Source organism: Chenopodium quinoa, unplaced genomic scaffold, assembly GCF_001683475.1.
Source record: "Chenopodium quinoa cultivar QQ74 unplaced genomic scaffold, ASM168347v1, whole genome shotgun sequence".
Lineage (NCBI taxonomy): Eukaryota > Viridiplantae > Streptophyta > Magnoliopsida > Caryophyllales > Amaranthaceae > Chenopodium > Chenopodium quinoa.
Window position 1 is genome coordinate 4,065,517 of NW_018743691.1, and position 21,390 is coordinate 4,086,906.

Here is a 21,390-nt window from a genome sequence, read left to right on the forward strand (position 1 = left end):
ATCTGTAATTATCAACATGTAAAAATACTTTAGAGTTGGTATTAATATATATATATTTTTTAATACCTTGCGAACTCTGTACCGCGTTATGGCTGCGGTGGAGCGTCATGGGCCGCAACCTGATTGCGGACTACTCTGTCCTCGCAGCAGTACTCTTCTCTCTCTCTATTTTTTTTTTTCTTTATTAAGCATCAGGTACCAGCCGCAGGCTGGTTGCGGCTGACTACTGCACTCCGCAGGGTGCTTGCGGACCAATCTGCCTATGTTGCTTGTGATGCCTTCTTGGTGAGTTGATGATCGTGGATGGCAACTTCAACCACCTGCAATCACATAGAAACACAGAAGCAAATAAAAAGAGGGGGAAAATTGGAAAAGCTATAATAAAAAATAATAAAATAAAATAAAATAAAATAAAAAAAAGAAAGAAAGAAAGAAAACAAAACTACCTACTTAATTAAAACTAAGAAAACTTTAAGTTCTAAAATTCTAGTAAAAAATTATAGACTAATGCAGAACAATTTAGTCTTATGAAAGGTTGAATTTTGCTCTTTGATATGCCGACTATTGTTTGCTGTTCTTGTTCTGATTCAGGAGGGGCATTTATATGGTTTGATATGTCTTTATGGAAGCATGCATTCATTTATTTTATGTTAATGATTAATGTCTGAGTAATTTTTATCTGGAATTTGTGTATCTAATTTTTATGGTTAACATGAGTTCTTAGTGAATTATCAGAAACAAAGTGATTTAGTCTTGGGATGAAGAATTTGGGTTCTTCTTTGTCGATGCTGTCTTGATATTCATTTTCTTACCATAAAATGTATATATATCTAATTTCTCCCCTAATGCTCCTGCTGCCCCTCTTTTGTTGCTCTCGTGCTGTTACTTCCCCTCCTGCTCTCCTCTTTTGCTGCTGCCCCTCTCCTTTCTGTTGCTTCCCTGCTGCTGCCCCCACTCTCTTCTGCTGATCCCCTGCTTTTGATCCCTGCATACTGTTGTCCCCCCCCTTGCTACCACGTGGCAGTTCCCGCTAATGTAGCAGGCCACGTGGTAGTGTGACATGGTGTTTAGGAAGTAAACTTTTTTTTTGGCTAACAAAGTTTTATTTTTGCAACTTTCCAAGTGAGTAGTTAAGTTTTTTTGTTTTTATTTATTTTTTTTTTTAAAAAAAAAAAATTGACTTGAGTGCGAATCTCTTTTTTAATAATATTATGAAATATGGGTAGTATGGAGAAATCTGGTGCTTTTGTGTTTTGTTTTTTTTTTATTTTTGTGTTTTGTTTTTGTTTTTTTTGTTTTTTTTTTATGTGCATGTGTGGTTCAGTTTGTAAGCTAGGTTGTCGACTTGTTAATATAGTTTTTTTGTTGCTTTGTTGTAGTGGGAGATGCAAGTGAGTCGTTCGATGATGCTATGGAAGATATGGACCAAGAGATTGATAACAACCATTGAATGTCTAGAGTGATGAAGAAGATGATGCGACTGATCTTTTTAAGAAGATATACTTCCTCCGTTTTTTTATTATTGCAGCATAGGGGTTGGGTACAATTATTTTGGTAATGGAAAAAAGTAAAAGAAATGTAAAAATACAAAATTGCCAATGTGACATATTGATAAATTAAAAAGTAAGTTTGAAAAAGCAAGAGTATGTTGGGTATTTGCAGTGTGAACACAAATAATTTTTTTCTAAAAGAGGAAATGGTGCAATATATGTGAAACTTCCTAAAAAGGCAAGTGATGCAATAATAAAAGAACAGAGGAAGTAGAAACTTTTGTTTGAAGTTAATTTCAATGAATTTTGAATGTTTTTCTTTTCTCTCGAAAAGCAAGAATTTCAATGATTTTATAATCTACAATTTATGTGACTTTGCCATCCAGTTTGCCTATATCTAGTATATGACATTTTATGGTAATTACTAATTAGTGTTGATAAACAAACAGTAATGTGGTTTGGAAACTCCTCTTTTTATAAGGGGATTTGATTTGAATAATTGAATGGTATGAAGTTCAGGTTTTGGGGTATTTGGCAAATTTTATAAAATTGCCTTGAAATTTTGGGAGGGAATTTTGTGGGAAAGCATAAAAAAAAAAGGGACTCCCTCCTCAATTTGGCTGAAAAAAAGGGGAGGGAATTCCCACCCATTTGAAAAGTCAGAATAATTTGGGTGGGAAAATTTCACCTCACCAATTTTTCCCACTACTTTTACTTTATTAAAAAAAGACTCCACATGGTTTCCCTTCTATTTTACTCCATTAATTACTTAATCTTCACATGCTTAAAGCCCCTTAAGGGGGTGTTTGGTTCGCGGATTATAGGTATTAGATATGGGTTTAGAATGACCAAAACCCATACCATATGTTTGGCTGTAAAAAATATAATTTTTAAACCCATACCTCAAACCCATGAGGTATGAGGTTTAGAAACCTTGGGGGAAAGGTGGGTTTGGCTCATTTCATTCCCTTATGTATCAAATATATGAAATTAAGGGATGATATTTCATTCCAAAATTAAACCAAACACATGGTATTAAGTATCAAGTTTCAACCCGATACCACCTTAACCCTAATCCTGATTCCAAATCTATACCACTCTGCGAACCAAACGCCCCCTAAAAGTTTTGTCTAGGTTTGCGTAAAGTTGTCCTTTGTTGCAAGTAAAATGAACCGGAGGTAGTACAATTTTTTTTTCCCACAAAATACAAGTTCAAATTCATTCTTCTTCCAAACTGACAAATCCCCTATGTGGATTGCTAAACATCGCCCGCAAATCTCCACATAAAGCCCACAAAATTAGAGTGAAATGACACTTTTGCCCTCAAAGTAAAAAACACAATTTCTTCTCTCTATTCTCTACTTCCACTTTCTCTCTCTAAAAAACTTTCCGAGCGATGTCGAGGCGGCCCGGCAAGGAAGTGGCGGCACCGGCGGCGGGTGGACAGCGGTTTTCCGGCGAGAAGGTATTTTTTATTAATTTTGTTTTTAAAAAATAAAAAAAAAAAGTTCGGAGGCGGTGGCGGCGCCAAGGCCAGACGCCACCACCACGGCGGAGGCGCCTAGGCCAGACGCCGTGACGGTGGCGGCGGCGCCTAGCCCAGACGCCACCACCACGGCACCAGCGTCTGGCCAATGCGCCGCCGCCGTGGTGGTGGCGTCTGGGCTAGGCGCCGCCGCCACCGTCACGGCGTCTGGCCTAGGCGCCTCGTTATATATTTTTTTTTTAATTTTTTTTTGGTTTTAAATTTGAAATTTTATTTTCGAAAATAATTTTTTTTTTTTTGTTTTTTTTAAAATTTGTTTTTCTTTTTTTTTTAATTTTAAATTTTATGTTTCTGATTTTTTTTTTATTTTGTTTTAAATTTTGTTGCTTTTTTTAAAAAAAAATTTATGTTCCTCTTTTTTTTTTTTTAATTTTTAATTTTATGTTCTTGTTTATTGTTTTTGTTTTTTTTTTTTTGAATTTGTTTTTTTACTTAAAAAAAATTTTATGTTCCTTTTTTTTTTTATAAATTTTTTTTTTAAAATTTTGATGTTCTTCTTTTTTTAAGTTTTTATAATTTTATATTTTTTAAGTTTTGTGAGTTTTTTGTTTTGGTTTAAAAGATGCATTAAAAAAACTTTATTAAAAAAAATTTAATTAAAAAAAAAATCAAAACAAAATTAAACAAACGCAAACAAAAATCCATAAACAAAACATAATTATAAAAAACAAATCAAAAAAAAAAACAAAAACAAACAAACAAACAAAAAAAAAAATCAAAAAAAAAAAAAAAAGAGAAATTAAATTAAAAATAAAATAAAATTTTAAAGCAGCCCCTAGTGGCGCCTGGCCAGGACGCCGGAGCCACGGCCGGGGCGCCTGGCTAGGACGCCGCCGCCATGGTGGCGGCGTCCTGGCCAGGCGCCCCGGCCGTGGCTCCGGCGTCCTGGCCACGCGCCACTCCCATGGGTGAGGCTTCCCCACCAGGCGCCTATGCCACGGTGGCGGCGTCCTGGCTAGGCGCCACAACCACGGCATGGCCTTCTCGGCTAGGCGCCAGCCACCATTTCGTCCTTACGATACGTTACGAACCTCGTTTTCCGGCGACGATGGCGACTCTCCGGTGCATATCGCCGCCGACGACGTCTCTTCGGTGATCCACATTTTTTTAGTGCGAAAAATTTGTTTTCGGTTAAAATTATAAAAAGGGCAAATTTGTCAAAAAATTATAAAATACGGGCTTTATGTAGTAATTTGTGGGCGATGTTTAACAAATCCCATCCCCTATTCCCCTTTGGTCTCTTGACTCAAAAACCACCTTTGCAAACACCACAACAAAAAAACATGTCCGAAAACCAGCATACACTCAACCCTGTGAGACGACGGCGCAGGAGGTTAACCGATGACGGAGAAGATCGATTGAGTTCACTTCCTGACGCAATCCTCACCGAAATCCTATCTTGCCTTCCAATCAATTCCGCCGCTACCACCTCCGTCTTATCCCGCCGTTGGCGCCACCTCTGGACCGGAGTCACTCGCTTTGAGATCTACAATATCAAATCACGATACCCTCCCGACTTCCTCAGCATCGTCAGCAACATCTTAATGCATCTGACTTCCCCGAAAATCGACGTGTTCAAAATTCAGGTCAGGTCCATAATTACTTTAGTTATTGAACTTGATGAACTAGAATCATTCTTTCATGAAATTTGCCGCCGAAATGTACAGCAATTGATTTGTAATGGAGAAGAGTATTGTGATAAATACTTTCCAGTTCCTACTTGCTTGCTTAGTTGTCAATCTCTGGTAACTTTGGAATTGTTTGGTTCGCTAGAGTATGATTGGGAGAAAAATAAAAATAGAGATGTTCAACTTAAACTTCCTAATCTGAAGAAGCTTACTTTCTGCTACCTTCGACAAGTGCCTCCTTGGTTAGATTCTTTATCTGAATCTTCACCATTGTTGGAAGAATTAACTTTGATGTTTGCTCTCTTTGGTTATAGGCAGCTTCCAAACACAATGCCTCTTCTTAATCTTAGTTTCCCGAATTTAAAGTCTTTGAATTTGATGGTTGAGGCTTGTTATGAGGAACCGGGTGTTGATGTGATATCTATTGATGCACCCAAATTAACACACCTTCAAATAAATCATATATTTGGTTACCATTTAGGGCCTTTACCCTACAAGTTTTGCCATAATCCAACTGCATTAGTCAAAGCGTGCATTAACTTCTATTATAGGGATAAAGATGAAGTTGAAGATGAAAATGAAGATGAAGTTGAAGATGAGGATGAGGATGAGGAGATTCACTGGTTCTTTGAATTTTTCAGAGGAATGTCTAGTATATACAACCTTGAACTAAAGTTGCAGCAGTATTGTAATGTATTCACTGACCTGTCTGTGAATGTGAATCTGCTCATGTTTTCAAATCTTGTCCATCTTACAACAACCTTGGATAGGGTTGATCTCAATGGTTGCAAGGATTTGTTGGTTTCGCTGCAATGCTTCCCCAACTTGAAGCATCTTCATGTAAAGCTCGAAGAAATGGATTATGGTAGCAAAATGAAGCACAGGAATTGGCATGCACCAGACATTGTACCTAGTTGTTTGATGAGTAAGCTCAAGACGATAGATATAAAGGGACTACAACTTAGTGGGAGTATTGGTGGGCTCAAGTTGCTAGGGTACATTCTAGGTAATGCAAAAGTTTTGGAAAAGCTTTACTTAGAAGATGTTTGGTTTCATGAACGTACTAAACAAGAAACACTCTGGACGGAATGTGAGTTCTGTAGGTCCTTGTATAAGCTTCCAAGGAGCTCATCGACTTGTGAGGTGGTGTTTTCGGGTAGGTTTATTACATCTTCAAGTAATACTTTCAAAAATGGAAGGCTTACCTTTCAATGACAAATTCTTCCAAAATTATGGATGCATATATATGGCCAGCAGGCAGCAGGTACTGACTTCTAAATTTCCTTTTGAATCTGCTTTGATAAATTTAGTTTGGTTTGTGCTTACAAACACTTCTCAATCAATGTGTTAGGTTTGTGTCAATGTACAAGCCTTAGCTTGCTATGAAACTGTAAATTTGCCTTTCTTTCTACTAGGACAATGGCTAATGTAAAGTCAGGATCTGATCTTTTGCTTCTCGGTCTATATGGTATGGTTATGGTTTATTCTGTATTTTCTTACTTGAATTGTTTAGGCTTATGCATGTCAATTTTATAATGCTAAGGAACTTGAACTACTAATGTTCTTGTAATGTCAGTTTTAAAGAAAGTAATTCGTGTTTGTTATCACCAAGCTTAAACTTTTCATGACAATTGAGGGTCTGAAATCCATAGTACTCAGAAAGCAGCACTGGTCTGTGTACAGTTTGTTTTAAAAAATATGCTCAAGATATACTCTGTCTATCACTCTATCTATTTAAAATGTTTGAGCTAAAGTTAAAATGAATGTTGATGATTAAGCTTAATTAGTATTAGTTGGACTCAAGGGGGCTTGTTGAAATATCAATCTCATAGAATTATTAACCATTTGAAAATTCTGTGAAGCCAGAGCTACCTAGTACGAGTAAGCGATGCAATTAGCTACATAATTTGTTAAATTTGGCCAAATACTACCCTGTTATGCTATAGTTTGCCTTTTTCAATACTCCATGATACATTTACCAAGGAGAAAACTGTACTATCATTTTGATCAATTGCAACCATCTTTAAAAATATGTTCTCTGTGATCATCCACGAGCTATTTTGCTACAGGTCACATATACTGAACTAGGCGTTTTTCCTCTCCTTTTGTTGCTTGATGTTTGTTTATTGCTATAAAAGTATGCTTGTAGTTACTAATATAGTAGTACTTCGTGTATAGTAGACTAGCCAAAAAAAGAAGCCAATTAAAAGATATTGTGCTAGAGAGGGGCAGAGGGATTGGGGAAAAAAGAACTTGGTCGACAATTATTGTGGAGTTCCTCATAGATGTTCTGATCAACAATGTATGCAAGGAAGCTTGATCGGCGGAAGAAATATAAGTCCAGTGAAGCCTTTTCCAAGCTTCCAAGAGATTGTATTTTTTCTAGTGATTATGAATAGTAGCATCTAAGCCATGCTATGCAATCAGCTCTCATAATTATTACTTGTTCTTTGATAGAACTAGCTGTTATTGTTACTCCAAGTTTATAACGGAGTTCTCCCTAGCATTTTTTTGTTCCATTGTATTTGATTAAGTGACATCCTAGTGAGCCACTGTTGGCCTCGCAGGCAGAATTATACTCCGTACTTCTATTAGTTCTTTAATATTAATAATTCAGAGGTTTTTCAGTGCGACAGGGGTTACTTATAAGGTGTTACTTGTATTCTACGGTTACTTGTATTATGGGGTTACTTGTATTATGGGGTTACTTGTAGGGTATTACTTGTATTATGAGGTTACTTGTATCGTGGGGTTACTTGTATGAGTTACTTGTAGGTGTTACTTGTATTCTGAGTAACTCCTACAAGTAACCCTTGACCAAAACCCTATACCAAACCAGTAATACCCTACAAGTAACCCCAGAATACAAGTAATACCTACAAGTAACCCCTGACAAAATCAATAACATCCTATAAGTAACCCCTGACCAAAATCAGTAACACCCGTGCAAGTAACCTCATGAAACAAGTAACACCTATAAGTCACCCTTGACAAAACCAGTAACACCCTACAAGTAACCCTTGACCAAAACTAGTAACATCCATACAAGTAACCCCAGAATACAAGTAACCCCTAACAAAACCAGTAACACCCAATAAGTAGTCCTGTCGCACCATGTGGCCAGCCGCATCAAAAATTTGTATTAATAATTTAGTTACGAGCAACGGTATTAGTAAAAGATAAACATACACATCATTAGTCATTAGATTATACGCAATGTAAGATAATGGCCTTGTTTGGCAAATGGCTGTTGGCTGTTGGCTGGTTCACTTGGCTTGTTTGACCAGCTGGAATGTTTGGCTGTTTATAATGGCTTTTGAAATTGGCTGTTTAAGCTGGCTGTTTATAAAAGTGTTGGTAAATTAATTGTTGGTTGTTGGCTGTTTATTAGATAATTTGTGGGCCAACAAGCCAAAAGCCAACAAAAAAGTACTCAAAGCAGTTTTTTTATTTTGTCTTAAAAGCCAGCTTTTTCGCTTACTAAAAAGCTAATTACAAAACACATTTTTTTGATGTTTGACCACCTAAAAAAGTCAAAAGCTAACCAAAAAGCCAATTACCAAACATGGCCAATGAGTAATTGATGTTTTCATGTTCATATATTACCCATAAAGCTTGGAAACAGATTGAGAGCACTTTGCCTCATGTCATTTGAAATAAACTTCATACTTTATTGCTTAATTTTGTTGGGATTTTCAAGTACTAATATTTATTTAAGGCCCAACTTTTATATTATGGGGCTATGGGCTCGGGTAATTAACTTTGTAAGTTAGCCCATGTGAAGACTTCAAGCTGTGTATACTAGCCCTATATCTGCACATGATGTGGGTACTAGTTCAAATTTTATTACTCTTTTCGTCTCCTATTGATAGTCACTTTTGGTAGAAAATCACGGGAATTAATAAACATAAATAAGAAGTAGCAAAAGTACATTGAAAAAGTAAATTTACATTGGGTATGGAAAAAAGTAGAGAAAGAAAGTAATTAAAGTACATGAGAAAGTAAAATTTACATGGGAAAGTTAAATTTGCACAAATATTTTTGCAAAAGGGAGATAATTTTGGTAAAAAAAAATAATATTAATGGTACTTGAAAAAAACAAATGTGACTAACATTTTGGGTCACTAAAAATGACAAAAGTGACTATCAATGGGAGACGGAGGGAGTATTTTTTTTCCATTTTTTATTTGATGCATCACTTTTTATAAAAGGAAGTTTCAATTTTGATGCATCACTTTTTATTTTATATATAAATTATCTTAATCTTTCTCTACTCGAAAAATGTTTAAAATTCTGCAATTACAATAATGATGTGAGTAACTCGTTTCCAAAAAAAAATAAAAAAAAAAAAATAAAAGAGGAAGTACTTTAATAAGATTGACAATACACTAATAAATCTTGAAATTTGACATTGTAAATCCAAATCTTTGATTTTTTTTTTTTTTTTTTTTTGAGGGGATCCAAATCTGTAAGTTAAAACCGAATTGCATAGTCATGCAAGTTATTTGAATATATAACTGAAAAGGTACTAGTCATTTTCATGTCATACATTAAGGGATAAAGGGAGTAGTCATTTTCATGTTTGAATATCTTCATAACATAACCTTGCTTGATTTTAAGTGTCGCTTTTCTTGTGTCAAAAAAGTGCATTCTAATTCATTTTGTAGACTGTCATGTTTTATTTTTACTCCTTTAAATTCGTTCTCAAAAGAAGGTTATGTTTGGCAATTTTACATGATAATAAGGAAAATAAGATATCAACGAAGTGTTGTAAGTTTCTTACCTTAGATCATAGAGGCTTGGGGTTCGATTCCAACTAAGTGAGGGTGCTTGGGGAGTTGGGATAGCGGTTCCCTTAACCTCTTCTTTACCCCTAAAACCTAGCCCAAAAAATTGGGAAAAAACAGTGAGGGTTGTAGTCTGGTCATGGTCCTCTTTACCCAAAAAAGAAAAGAAAATTAAGATAGTGAAAAGCAATAATTATATGTTACATCTTTTGTAAATTGAAATTGTTGCATCAAGAATTTGTCAATAGCAGTGGCATACTAAGTTAAAACTATGTTGTAGATATTGTAAATTGGAATTGTTGCATCAAGAGTATGTCAATGTTACATAATAAATTCACTATTAAGTTAAAAACCATCTTAAAGACAAAAGGTTCGAATCCCAACAATTTCTTTGTTTTTTTTTTTTTTTTTTTTTTTTTTTTTTTTTTTTTTTGTTTTGTTTGTTTGTATGTTTTAACTCGTTCCCCAATTCCCAATCACAGAAAAAATCAACACTCAATTTATTAAAAGTTTGAGACCCTAACTTCTTCCTCTCTCCTCACTTTCAGATCAACGTTGGCCGTCGACCGGCGTCGGCTGCTCAATTCTCCGGTTTAGTTTTTATTTTTTTTAATTGTTAATTGTTAATTAAAATTGAGGTCGATTCCATAACCTACTCACTTATAGGGGTGAGCAAAAATTTCGGATACCCGGAATTGGAACCGGAACCAGCGGGTCCGGAATCGGAATTGCACCCGGTGGTTCCAATTCCGGGTAATAAATTAAGGACCCGATAATAACCAATTCCAATTCCAATTTCAATTCTCAACTTTTTGGAACCGGAACCGGTTGGGTACCTGGTTACCTAATATATATGCTAAACTAAATTTTTTTTTTTTTATAAATAATAAAAATATGTAGAATGTATCTAATTTATAAATTAAAAAAGTATCATTAATACCTAACATAAATACAAATAGCTTAATGCATATGTAAATATTATTAAACGCTAAAAATGAACCTAACTAAAATAAGAATTATAATTTGTATTATATTTTAACAATTACATACATAAGTGGACACCTGGAACCGGAATCGGTACCCGGTGGTTCCAATACCAGGCCAATTCATAATTTTTAGGATCCGGTTGAACCAATTCCAATTCCGAATCCGAATTTTAGGACCTGGTTCTAATCAATTCCATGTCCGGGTCCTAAAATTTTAACCGGGTACCCGGTTTGCTAGGCAAACACTAATTTGTCGCCGATGATGGAGAAGATCGATTGAGTTCACTTCCAGACGCAATCCTCACTGAAATCCTCTCTTGCCTTCCAATCAATTCCGCCGCTTCCACCTCCTTCTTATCCCACCGTTGGCGCCACCTCTGGACCGGGGTCAGTCGCTTTGATCTCTACAAAGTCAAAACACCAAACCCCACCGATTTCCTCAACAACATCCTACCACAGCTTACTTTAATATTGACAGAGAACCAAAGTTAATGATGATTGATAATATCATAGAAAACCTAGCTAGCAAAGTTAATGGGGCTGATTTAATGGCTTAGGTCGCATCGAGGAATGAGCATTAGTGTAAGTATATGACCAAGTCTCATCATCGAGACTAGAAAACTGGTGAAGCAAACAATTCAAGTTGTCTCTTGAGTCTTGGCATGTCATAATGAAAAATTAAACTATACATGAGGCTAAGCTAAATAAGCTTATGTTCATCATGCCCGTGTTCATTTACGACTTTGCTCTTTTATGGTTAAATTTAATTGGATTGAAATATGAAGGATATTTATAAATATATATAAAGCTTCACTAATTATAATCGTCTCAATTGAAAGAATCCTTGCATTTGCTTCATGCCCATATTCTACAATTGCATGTGTCCTTGATCAACTAAGACTTTTAACTTCAATCTTTGTCGCTCGATATGAAGTATCTGCTAAATTGTAGAATATGGAGATAAGAGGAATGACAAGAGGAATAACATAACTCTAACCAGTATGTAACTCAGATAAGCGGATTCGATATTTGGTTTCTTTTCAATTTTCATAATTATTTTGCTCTACTCTGTACTAGTTTTTGGCCCGAATAATATCTAGGGTCATTGTTTTATTTTTTAAAAAAAAATCAATCATTTATTTTTACAACTATTATTGAACATCGAAATTCATTATTACATAACAGTACATGAAGTATATTTTTGATGTGAGAAGGGTGAGAAGCAATTACAACCCTTAAATTTGTCAAATCCAATGGTTGAGATTTAGCCCACTTCATTAATGGCATAAGTGGTAATTTAACCAACTTTACTTGAGAAATAAAAATGCTTTCATTTATCCACTCCAACAAAATAATAAGCTATTGCCATTATCCCCATTACTTCTTCTCTCTCCTCTAACTAGGCGACGACGCCGTAAATCACTTTGCAACCGCCGTCTTCGCTCCTCTAATATTCCCCAATTTATATCATCCTAAAACCAATTCTACCCAGATTTAGGCCCCGTTCACTTCACCTGATTTTTGTTGAATTAAAATTATTTTTACTGAAACAAAATTATATTTGTTGAACTGAAATTAATTTTACTGCACTGAAATTATTTTGTTGAACTGAAATTATTTTTTACTGATTTTCTATTATAATTCTTCTTTAAGATAACTGAAGTTTACTGAATTGAAATTATTTTTTTTAAGGTGAAGTGAATAAGGCCTTATTCATCAATAAATAATATATATTTTTTGTGTAGAAATTAATCTTAGATTGATTGAAAATGATGTTAATTGATGGTGATGAAGCCAATTTGTGGTAATTTAATTGGAGGGGGAACAATGGTGGATAACATAAATAATGGAGAATGTGAATTTTATTATTTTTTAGGGTCATGGGCCGGATGATGACCTAGGCAGGCCACCCCCAAAATCCGCCTATATTCTTTCTTTTTCAATAGTAGTGGCACACCAAGTTAAAACTGTGTTACTTATATTGTAAATTTGAATTGTTGCATCGAGAGTATGTTAATGTTACATAATAAATTCACTATTAAGTTTTTTTTTTTTTTTGAAGAAAAATTCACTACTAAGTTAAAACTATCTGAATGTTGCTCCCCAAATTTTAGAGGTTTATAGTATGTCAATGGAAATAACGGTTCTAGTTGAACCTATATTAGATCCGAAAAAATGAATAGGTTTTTTTAACAAAAATATTAAAAAAAATAAAATAAAAAATTAATAGCTATAAGTAGTAAACTCTGCGCTAACCCACTTGCTATATAACGAGCATTCTACTGGTAAATTTTCTTACTTATTACTTGTAAGACATAAGTTAGCTGTTCGAAACCCAGCACCTTTTTTTTTGGTTCTTTTAAAATTCATCCCCCAATTTAATTTCAGAAAAAAGTTTAAATCCCTAACTTCTTCCTCTCTCCTCACTCTCATTGAAGATCCGCCGTTGGCCGTCCTCCGGCAGTCGGCTGCTCGCCTTCTCTCTTCAATTCGACAGACGACGATTCAGGTTTAGTTTTTAATTTTTTTAATTGTAAATTGTTAATTAAAATTGAGGTTGATTCCATAACCTACTTACTTAAACCTGATGAAATAGAATCTTAATTTGTCGCCGAAATGTACAGCAATTCATTTATATATAATGCGGAAAATGAACATGTTGAATTATTTCCAATACCTACTTGCTTGCTTAATCGAAAATCTCTGGTAATTTTGATATTGTTTGGTGTTCTTGAGTTTGAGTATGATTGGCATAATAAAAGAGCTGTTCATACATCATTTCAATTATTAGTAGAAGATTTAGCATTGATGATTGATCTCTTCCGTAATTATAAGCCTGAAATTCATACATCATACCAATTCAGGAAAATATGGCCGAAAATATGCACCGGCATAGCCTCAACCCTGTCAGACGACATTGCAGGAGTTCAACCGATGATGGAGAAGATCGATTGAGTTCACTTCCTGACCCAATCCTTACCGATATTCTGTCTCGTCTTCCAATCAATTCCGCCGCTTCCACCTCCGTCTTATCCCGCCATTGGCGCCACCTCTGGACCGGCGTCACTCGCTTTGATCTCTACAATGTCAAAACACCAAACCCCACCGACTTCCTTAACAACATTCTACAACAGCTTACTTCCCCGAAAATCGACGCATTCAAAATTAAGGTCAGGTCCATAAACTCTTCATATCTACCTGATGAATTAGAATCGTGCTTTCATGAAATTTGCCGCCGAAATGTTCAGCAATTGATCTTTAATGGGGAAGATTATGACTATTACATTCCAATACCTGCTTGTTTGCTTAGTTGCCAATCTCTGGTAATTCTGGAATTATTTGGTATGCTTGAGTTTGAGCGTTGGAATAAAGATAGAGTTGTTAAACTTCAACTTCCTAATCTGAAGAAACTTTCTTTACGCTCTCTTCATGAAGTGCCTACTTGGTTGGGGTCTTTATCTGAATCTTCGCCGTTATTAGAAGACTTAACTTTGATGTTTGATCTCGACCAGCCTTATTTTGGAATGCCTATTCTGAATCTTAATTTCCCAAATTTAAAGACATTGAAGTTAGAGGTTCGCACTGTGAGTACATCGCGTGTTTCTCAGATATCTATTGATGCACCCAAATTGACACACCTTGAAATAGGTCATAGCTATGATTGCACTTTACCTTACACCTTTCGCAGTAATCCAACTGCATTAGTCGAAGCTTGTATTGACTTGAAGAGGGAGGAAGAAGAGGATGAATTTGATTTTGATGATGAGGAGGAGTTTCACCGGTTCTCCGAATTTTTTAGAGGAATGTATAGTATCAGCAACCTTAAGATATTGGTGGAGAGGCATTTTAATATATTCGTGTATCTTTGTGTGAATGTGAATCAGCCCATCTTTTTTAATCTAGTGCGTCTTAAAACAACCTTGTTGGAGTTTGATCTTAATGATTGCAAGGATTTGTTGGTTTCGCTGCAATGCTTCCCCAACTTGAAGCATCTTTGGGTAAAGCTGTATGATATGGATTATTGTAGCAAAATGGGGCAGAGGAATTTGTGTGCACCAGATATTGTACCTAGTTGTTTGATAAGTAAGCTCAAGACGATAAAGATAAAGGGACTACGACTTAGTGGGAGTATTGGTGTGCTCAAGTTGCTAGGGTACATTCTAGGTAATGCAAAAGTTTTGGAAAAGCTTTACTTGGATGCTTGGTTTGATGGACATTCTGAACAAGAAAAACTCTGGAAGGAACGTGAGTTTTGTATATCCTTGTTTAAGCTTCCAAGGAGCTCATCAACTTGTGATGTTGAGTTTTCTGGCAGATTTATTAGGTCATCAAGTGATCTTGATTTCAAAAACGGAAAGCTTATCTGTAAGGTTCATTGACAGCAGTCTTCCACCATTGAAGGATGCATATGGCTGGCAGGTACTGACTACTAGATTTCTTTTTGAATTTGTTTTAATAAATCAAGTTTAGTTTTTGCTTTCAACCAATGTGTTACATTTGTGTCAACTTTAAAATGTTACTAGGCATGAACTATTATGATAATGTTTGTTTAATGTACAAGAAAATATTTCGTGTTTGTTTTCACTTAAGCTTTTGGCTTGTCAGGACAATTGAGGGTCTCAAAGACACAGGACTCCTTTAAAAGTTTGCGAAGTATGGCTCTTTGAAGGTATGAGAGGCTATGATTAGCCCTGGATGGGGGTGTTGGCATTTAGATCGGTCAACCCGGGAAATCATATGATTCAATAAGACGGAAGCTTCTTTTTGTCTGCTTTCCGCCGTTGTTGAATAAGCTCTGTTGATAAAATATCTCATTAATGGTGTAAACAATACTTTCCAGTGAGCTTTCTCCTCCAATTAATTAGCAAGGTTAAAAACAGTACTAGTCAGTAGATAAAGTTTGTTTTAAATGAATGTTGATGATTAAGGTTAATTTGAATGTCAAGATTTACTCCCTGTATGTGAAAGGCTTTAAATGAATGTTGATGATTAAGCTTAATTTGTTGGACTCAGGGGAGGCTAGTTGAAATATTAATCTGATGGAATTGATAACCATATGATGATTATGTGAAGCCAGAGTTCTATGCAATTAGCTACCTAAATTGTACCAAGCATCACTGTTGTTGTATTATTGTTCGGCTAATAAACTGTATGTAGGGGATATATAAGAGTATTAGGTAACACTGCGTAGGGATCTGCTTCTCGTAGAAAGGGTGGCAGAGAGGCAGTAGCTGGTCTCTTCTCTTGCAATCTCTCTGTTATTTTTTGTAATTAAGATAACAAACTTTCGCTTTTATCCCCACAGGTTTCGTCTACTAATAATAGGAGAAATTCTATTATTTTGATCAATTGTAATTGCTCTTTTGCTACAACTCACATGTACTGAACTTAAAGCCTTTTTCCTCTCGTTTTGTTGCCTTTCTACAAGAGAATGCTTGTAGTACTAGTACTTCGTGTATACAAAAAAAAAAATACACCATTGTTGCCAAGAAATGGAGGAGCAAAAAATTTAGAAATTGTTGTGCTAGAGAGGTTGGGGAAAGAGACTTTGGTTGGGGGTCTGAAGGAACACCATTGTTGGTTCATAGATGTTTGAACCAACAATGTATGTAAAAAAGCTCAAGCTAGTATGGCAGGAATATAAATTCAAGTTTCTGAAGGGCTTCTTAACTTCAGATATTGTGTTTTTCCAGTGGGTTATCTTAATTTTAACACCATTTGTTATCTTAACTCCCATTATATATGTAATTTTAACACCATTTGTTATCTTAACTCCCATTATTAGTGTTTTTACCTTGTATGGTAGTCAATAATTTAAAGTCAATAATATTATAGTAATATTTTTTTTTGAATAGATTTTATAGTAATATAATGTTGAATAATTCTTATTTTTTCTTAAGTATTAACACTAGGTCATACGGCGCAGTTTAAAGGACACAATTACCTAACCCCCGCTTATATAATACGTTGTACGAAATAGAGATGTTGGAGAATTTAGAAGAAACAAAGGAGTGAAATTGAGTTCTCAATAGGGGAATGGTGAGCAAGGAGGACAAACTGAGTTCTCTTCCTGATGATATGTTGGCCAATATACAACAAACCTCTCAGACACTCCATGTTTTCATAAAATTTAATGTGAACCAGGCCCTTTCATAAAATTGTAAAGGAAAGTGTACAAAGTTTCGTTTTTTGAGACTAGCTATATTATATAGTCACCACTAATAAATAATTACTCTAAACCTTATAGATAGATCAAAATAGAATAAGTTATGATGGAGCTCTTACAAATTATGTAATATGAAAAAGTATTCTTTGGGTAAGGTAAGAGTTCATAAAAACTAGAGGGGTATGTATTCAACTTTGAAGGTTTAAACTTTATAATCTAAACGTGTTTTTCACAATATTCATTAAAGTTATAAACAAACTACATATTTTTTTGTATTATAAAGTGTATATAAAAATTAATTGAAACAACTTTTAGGTTGAACATTTCCAAAAGAAGAAGCTTGCTTGTTCTTGTGAGTCAACTTTATATTCTTCAATTTTATGCCCAAACAACGATGTTTTGGGCTACAATGAAATTTCACAGCATTCACAAAAAAATAAGAAAAATCATTTTATAAGATTTAAAATAAAAAATTTAAATAAGATCTTGAACATAAAAATATAGTCTAATATACCTCTCCAGGACAATCCTTATGATTGGGGCAATATTTTTGGTCAATGATAATTGGATTTCGAGCATTCTCCATTGTGAGATGCTGAAACACAACATCGCTAACAAATCCATCTGACATTGTGAACTTTTGCTTCATGTAACGTTTTTCCTAAACTCCCAATACTTATACCATGAACGGGACCACATGTGATATCTTGAATCCACAAATTTTTAGTTCCGTGTAGCAATGTTCGAACTCGATATTGTTACATCAATTGATGATTGTACATGAATACCATCGATGTTAGGACTATGGCCCGAGGCAGAAATCGTAACCCCTTTCACTTTCACGTTTTGACAATCATCAATAACAATATGGTGCAATTGACTGTCTAATGAGGTTATACCATTTATTTCAATATTTTGGGAATTTACAAAACCTAAACTCTGCAATTAAAAAAAAAAATTTGTTGTATTAATATAAAAAAACAGATTAATATATTCTATAGATTAATAAAAATAAATAAATCAGTTTAATATTTTAAAGCATGTGATAATAAAATAAAAGATAAAAAAGGGTTACGTTAAACAAATTAAATATTTTCCTAAAAAAAAAAATTAAATATTAATTTGCGGAAAAAAATAAATTCATAATCACAAGCTCTTTAGAATAAGTTACCACGGTGTACAATATATGACTATATATTGGAATAACAACCCCAAATCCTAATAATGCTAGAAGGTAAAAGATTAAATAAAACTAATTAAATTTTTTTTAATATAATTCTTTTAAAATTATTTACGAAGTATTAATTTGTGTGGCCTTAAGTACGTTTTGAGTACTATGTCGAGTTACATAATAATTTTAGGACTGAGATCAAATAACATATAAAGATCTTTAATGTAAAAATAATAATAGGTACGTACTAGTTAAATTAGAGCATTACTTTATGTAGAAAATAAATAACTTACTTCCACACCACGAGGAAGTGCTTCTTTTCCAGATCGCTTACAATTCCATAACTTAGCTCCTGCTGCGTCAAACACTCCACCAGAAAGTGTAAGGCCATTGACATGCTCAAATAACACCCATGTTTTTGAGTTTTGAAGCACTCGAAAATCACTAGGGGCTTTAAGGGTACCGTTAATAACAAAATTAATCTTACTACTTTGACATCCCTTTCCGGAAAACTTAAGGGATTTTGGAACAAAGTACTCTCCTTTAGGAATATGAATTGTCGACTCGCCCGTTGAATCACAAGCTATATTCCAAGCCGCCTCCATATCATAATAATTGTAAGCTGCGGTAACAGACTTTAGGTTGAGGATCACCAATATTATTGACAATGTTACAATTATGATCTTCATAATTTTACTATGTAACAAACAGCGATTAAATGCGTAAAATTTAGGTCCTACTGTATAATTATTAAGAGAAAGAATATATGAAATTTTGGAGGTAGAATTATTAATTTATAGATGTTGGATACTAGTTACATAAGCATACAAACACGTACAATTTATGATTATGGATAAAATTGTTTTTAGTCTGGATTATTTGATAAATTTTCATAAGATTCTAATCATAATACGAAGTATTAGTTTTCCCATAAATTGATAAGATAAAAGATTAAAAAAAAACATTTAACTTATTTATCTCTAGAGCTATCTACCATTACAAGTGATAAATCTGATGATTCTAATTTAAATTTTAATCATTATGTAGAGTTTTAGGAGAACTGACAAGTGATAAAGCTGATATGTGAAATCTCCAGTCTATTATTTGACTTTCCGTGAAGTTCTTGGCTTCTCAAACGCGACATTAATCAAGCTTATGGGTGACAGACTGACAGGGTATTGATTTTTAAAATTCTCTTTTGATGTTTGTTTTATGCTTAGAATCACTTCTTGAAGTGTTTGATGTGTATCAGCGACTTAGAACCTTGTTATTATTTATTCATTATCTTTTTGGTTATATCTATTTTATAATTTACCTTTACTAGTACAATTGTTTTAGATAGTTACTGCTGGTTTGTTGTTAGCAGGAAAAAAAAATCATCTTTGAAGTAATTGGAAGTGATTAATCCTCTGTTTTAGGGGATTGGTGATTTAGTTTTTTTTTTTTTTTTTATTGATAGAGAACCAAAGTTAATGATGATTGATGATTTCATAGAAAAGTTCATGGGGCTGATTTAATGGCTTAGGTTACATTGAGGATTGAACATTAGTGTATTTATCTGTCCAAGTCTCATCGTCGAGACTAGAAAATTGGTGAAGTAAACAAGTCATCTTTTGGCATGTCGTAATGAAAAATTAAAGTAGATTTACATGAGGCTAAATAAGCTTGTGTTCATTTACGACCTTGCTCTTTCTTGATTTAATTGGATTGAATTATGAAGAATCTCTATTAAATATATAATAACAAGCTTCACCTTCACTAATTATAATAGTGTGGATTTAATCATCTCATGTAAGTGAGAAACATTCTATCATTTAGCATCTATTCTTCTCAATTAAAAGATTCCTTGCTTTTGTTTCATGCCCATTATGATTAATCTCCCCAGAACTCAAGGTGTTCTATAAATGCAATAGTATTCCCAGACCTATTGCTCATCTTCCCTTATTCCTTTCCTCTTCTCTTCTTCCTCTATCTGTCATTTTTCAGAAAATTTCTGTCTTCATTTAATTTCTAGCTTAATTCCTCTTGTCTTTACAATGGATAAGAACAATCATGAGTTCCCCCCCAACGCTCACAGTGAGCAGCAGGAGTTGGATTTAAGGGGGGGGGGGGGCTCTTATTCCCCCACCTCTAGATTTCGATCTGGATAATAGCAAGATAAACTTTAACTCATGTGTGATTGGCTTTTTCATTGGTCCCAACCCTCCAAGTCAAGCACTCGTGCAACACATTGTCAATTCTCGGTGGATAATGAGGGGGGAAATTAGGGTTCATCGTTCTGGACCTTACTTTCTTTTTGAATGTGAAAGCAATCGAGACTTGAGAGGGCTAGTTCAAACTGGCACGGCTATTATTGATGGTAGAATCATCAATCTCAGAAGGTATCAACGAGACGTCGTCCCTCACCAGATTAGCTTCTCTCTCTCTCGTATCTGGGTAAGAGTCTATGGGCTTCCCCTAGCCTATTTAACAGAAGGTTGGGCAAGACAAATCCTACGTCATGTAGGATACATTGAAGATCTGGATAACGAGGGTAATGGATTGCCTGCACAGGCAGAGTTGAGAGCCCGTATGCTAGTTGATCTCTCTATACCTTTGATTCCGGGATGCTTTATCCCATTAGAAGGGGATCGGGTAATATGGGTCTATTTAAGTGATAGGCGTGTCGCGTACCTAACAAAAATAAACCTAATTGGACCACTACTATGTAGACGGGCAAGCAAGGGTCGGATCCCAAGAGACTATGGTTCAACTAATTAAATAGACTCAAGCAATTACTAAGCAAGTAACCAAATCAAATGAATGAGAATCAATAACTAAAGAACTAATTAAAACGATTAAATCAAAACAATATGATAAATCAATGCTAAAAATATCCAAGATCAAGCATCACCACGAATACAATTAATGCAATAGTCGTTCTACACCTAACACATAATTCAATTGATTAATGAGGAAAAGTAATCCATGAATAATACCAATGGTCTCTCCCGAGTTATCAATGGCTTCTCTAATCACAATCAAGCCTACTTCCGTGGAATCATGTAAATTAAAGACCTTGAACACATTACTCTAACTTCCTAATCATCCATTCAACTACTCCCGTGATGAACTTCAAACCCTTAATTGATTTATTCTAATCCGTCAAAACCCAACTCCCGTTGCGATTAAAACAAAGGATTAATAACAATACCAATTATCCTTAATCTAGTATTGGCATAAGCATAATCAATTAAGCATATCAATTACAATTATTATTAGAGAATTTAAAGAATTAAAACATGCATCAATCATATTCGGGTTCCGCTAGACCTTGGAATAAGAATACAACTCACACATATTAACGAAAACAAAAACAATATTCAATGAAGAAAACATGATTAATAAGTTATCAAAAGTAACAGAAGAAATAAAGATGAATACCAATTGCTTGAATGAAGAAAAGTACCAATTGTTAATGAACAAAGATCAAAACTTGAAAGTGCAAATTAATCTAGATCTAGAGAGAATATTAGGGTTCTAATGAATGTTTAAAAGCTGCAAAATAATAACTAAGTATGTTTTAGTCGGGGTTTACAAAGGGTATTTATATCCCTTAGTTAAGAAATCCCGAAAA

General features: G+C 34.5%; 2 protein-coding genes and 1 pseudogene across 2 annotated transcripts; 2 read left to right on the plus strand and 1 right to left on the minus strand.

Annotated features, from left to right (window-relative positions):
- The first annotated feature begins 4,319 nt into the window (after window positions 1-4,319).
- On the plus strand, window positions 4,320-5,879 carry LOC110683910 (FBD-associated F-box protein At2g26860-like). The gene has a single exon (XM_021860314.1). It carries the CDS (start codon window positions 4,320-4,322, stop codon window positions 5,877-5,879), a length of 1,560 nt encoding a protein of 519 aa, XP_021716006.1.
- A 6,285-nt stretch (window positions 5,880-12,164) lies between these two features.
- On the plus strand, window positions 12,165-15,397 carry LOC110683822 (F-box/FBD/LRR-repeat protein At1g16930-like). Its single transcript, XM_021860240.1, has 3 exons — window positions 12,165-12,946; window positions 13,302-14,856; window positions 15,043-15,397. Exon 2 carries the CDS (start codon window positions 13,308-13,310, stop codon window positions 14,814-14,816), a length of 1,509 nt encoding a protein of 502 aa, XP_021715932.1. The 5' UTR covers window positions 12,165-12,946; window positions 13,302-13,307; the 3' UTR covers window positions 14,817-14,856; window positions 15,043-15,397.
- A 1,454-nt stretch (window positions 15,398-16,851) lies between these two features.
- LOC110683911 lies at window positions 16,852-18,463 on the minus strand (annotated as a pseudogene).
- Between the last annotated feature and the right edge of the window lie 2,927 nt (window positions 18,464-21,390).

Coding starts and splice junctions, on each gene's coding strand:
- LOC110683910 (XM_021860314.1), top strand. CDS start 4,320: ATGTCCGAAAACCAGCATACACTCAACCCTGTGAGACGACGGCGCAGG.
- LOC110683822 (XM_021860240.1), top strand. CDS start 13,308: ATGGCCGAAAATATGCACCGGCATAGCCTCAACCCTGTCAGACGACAT.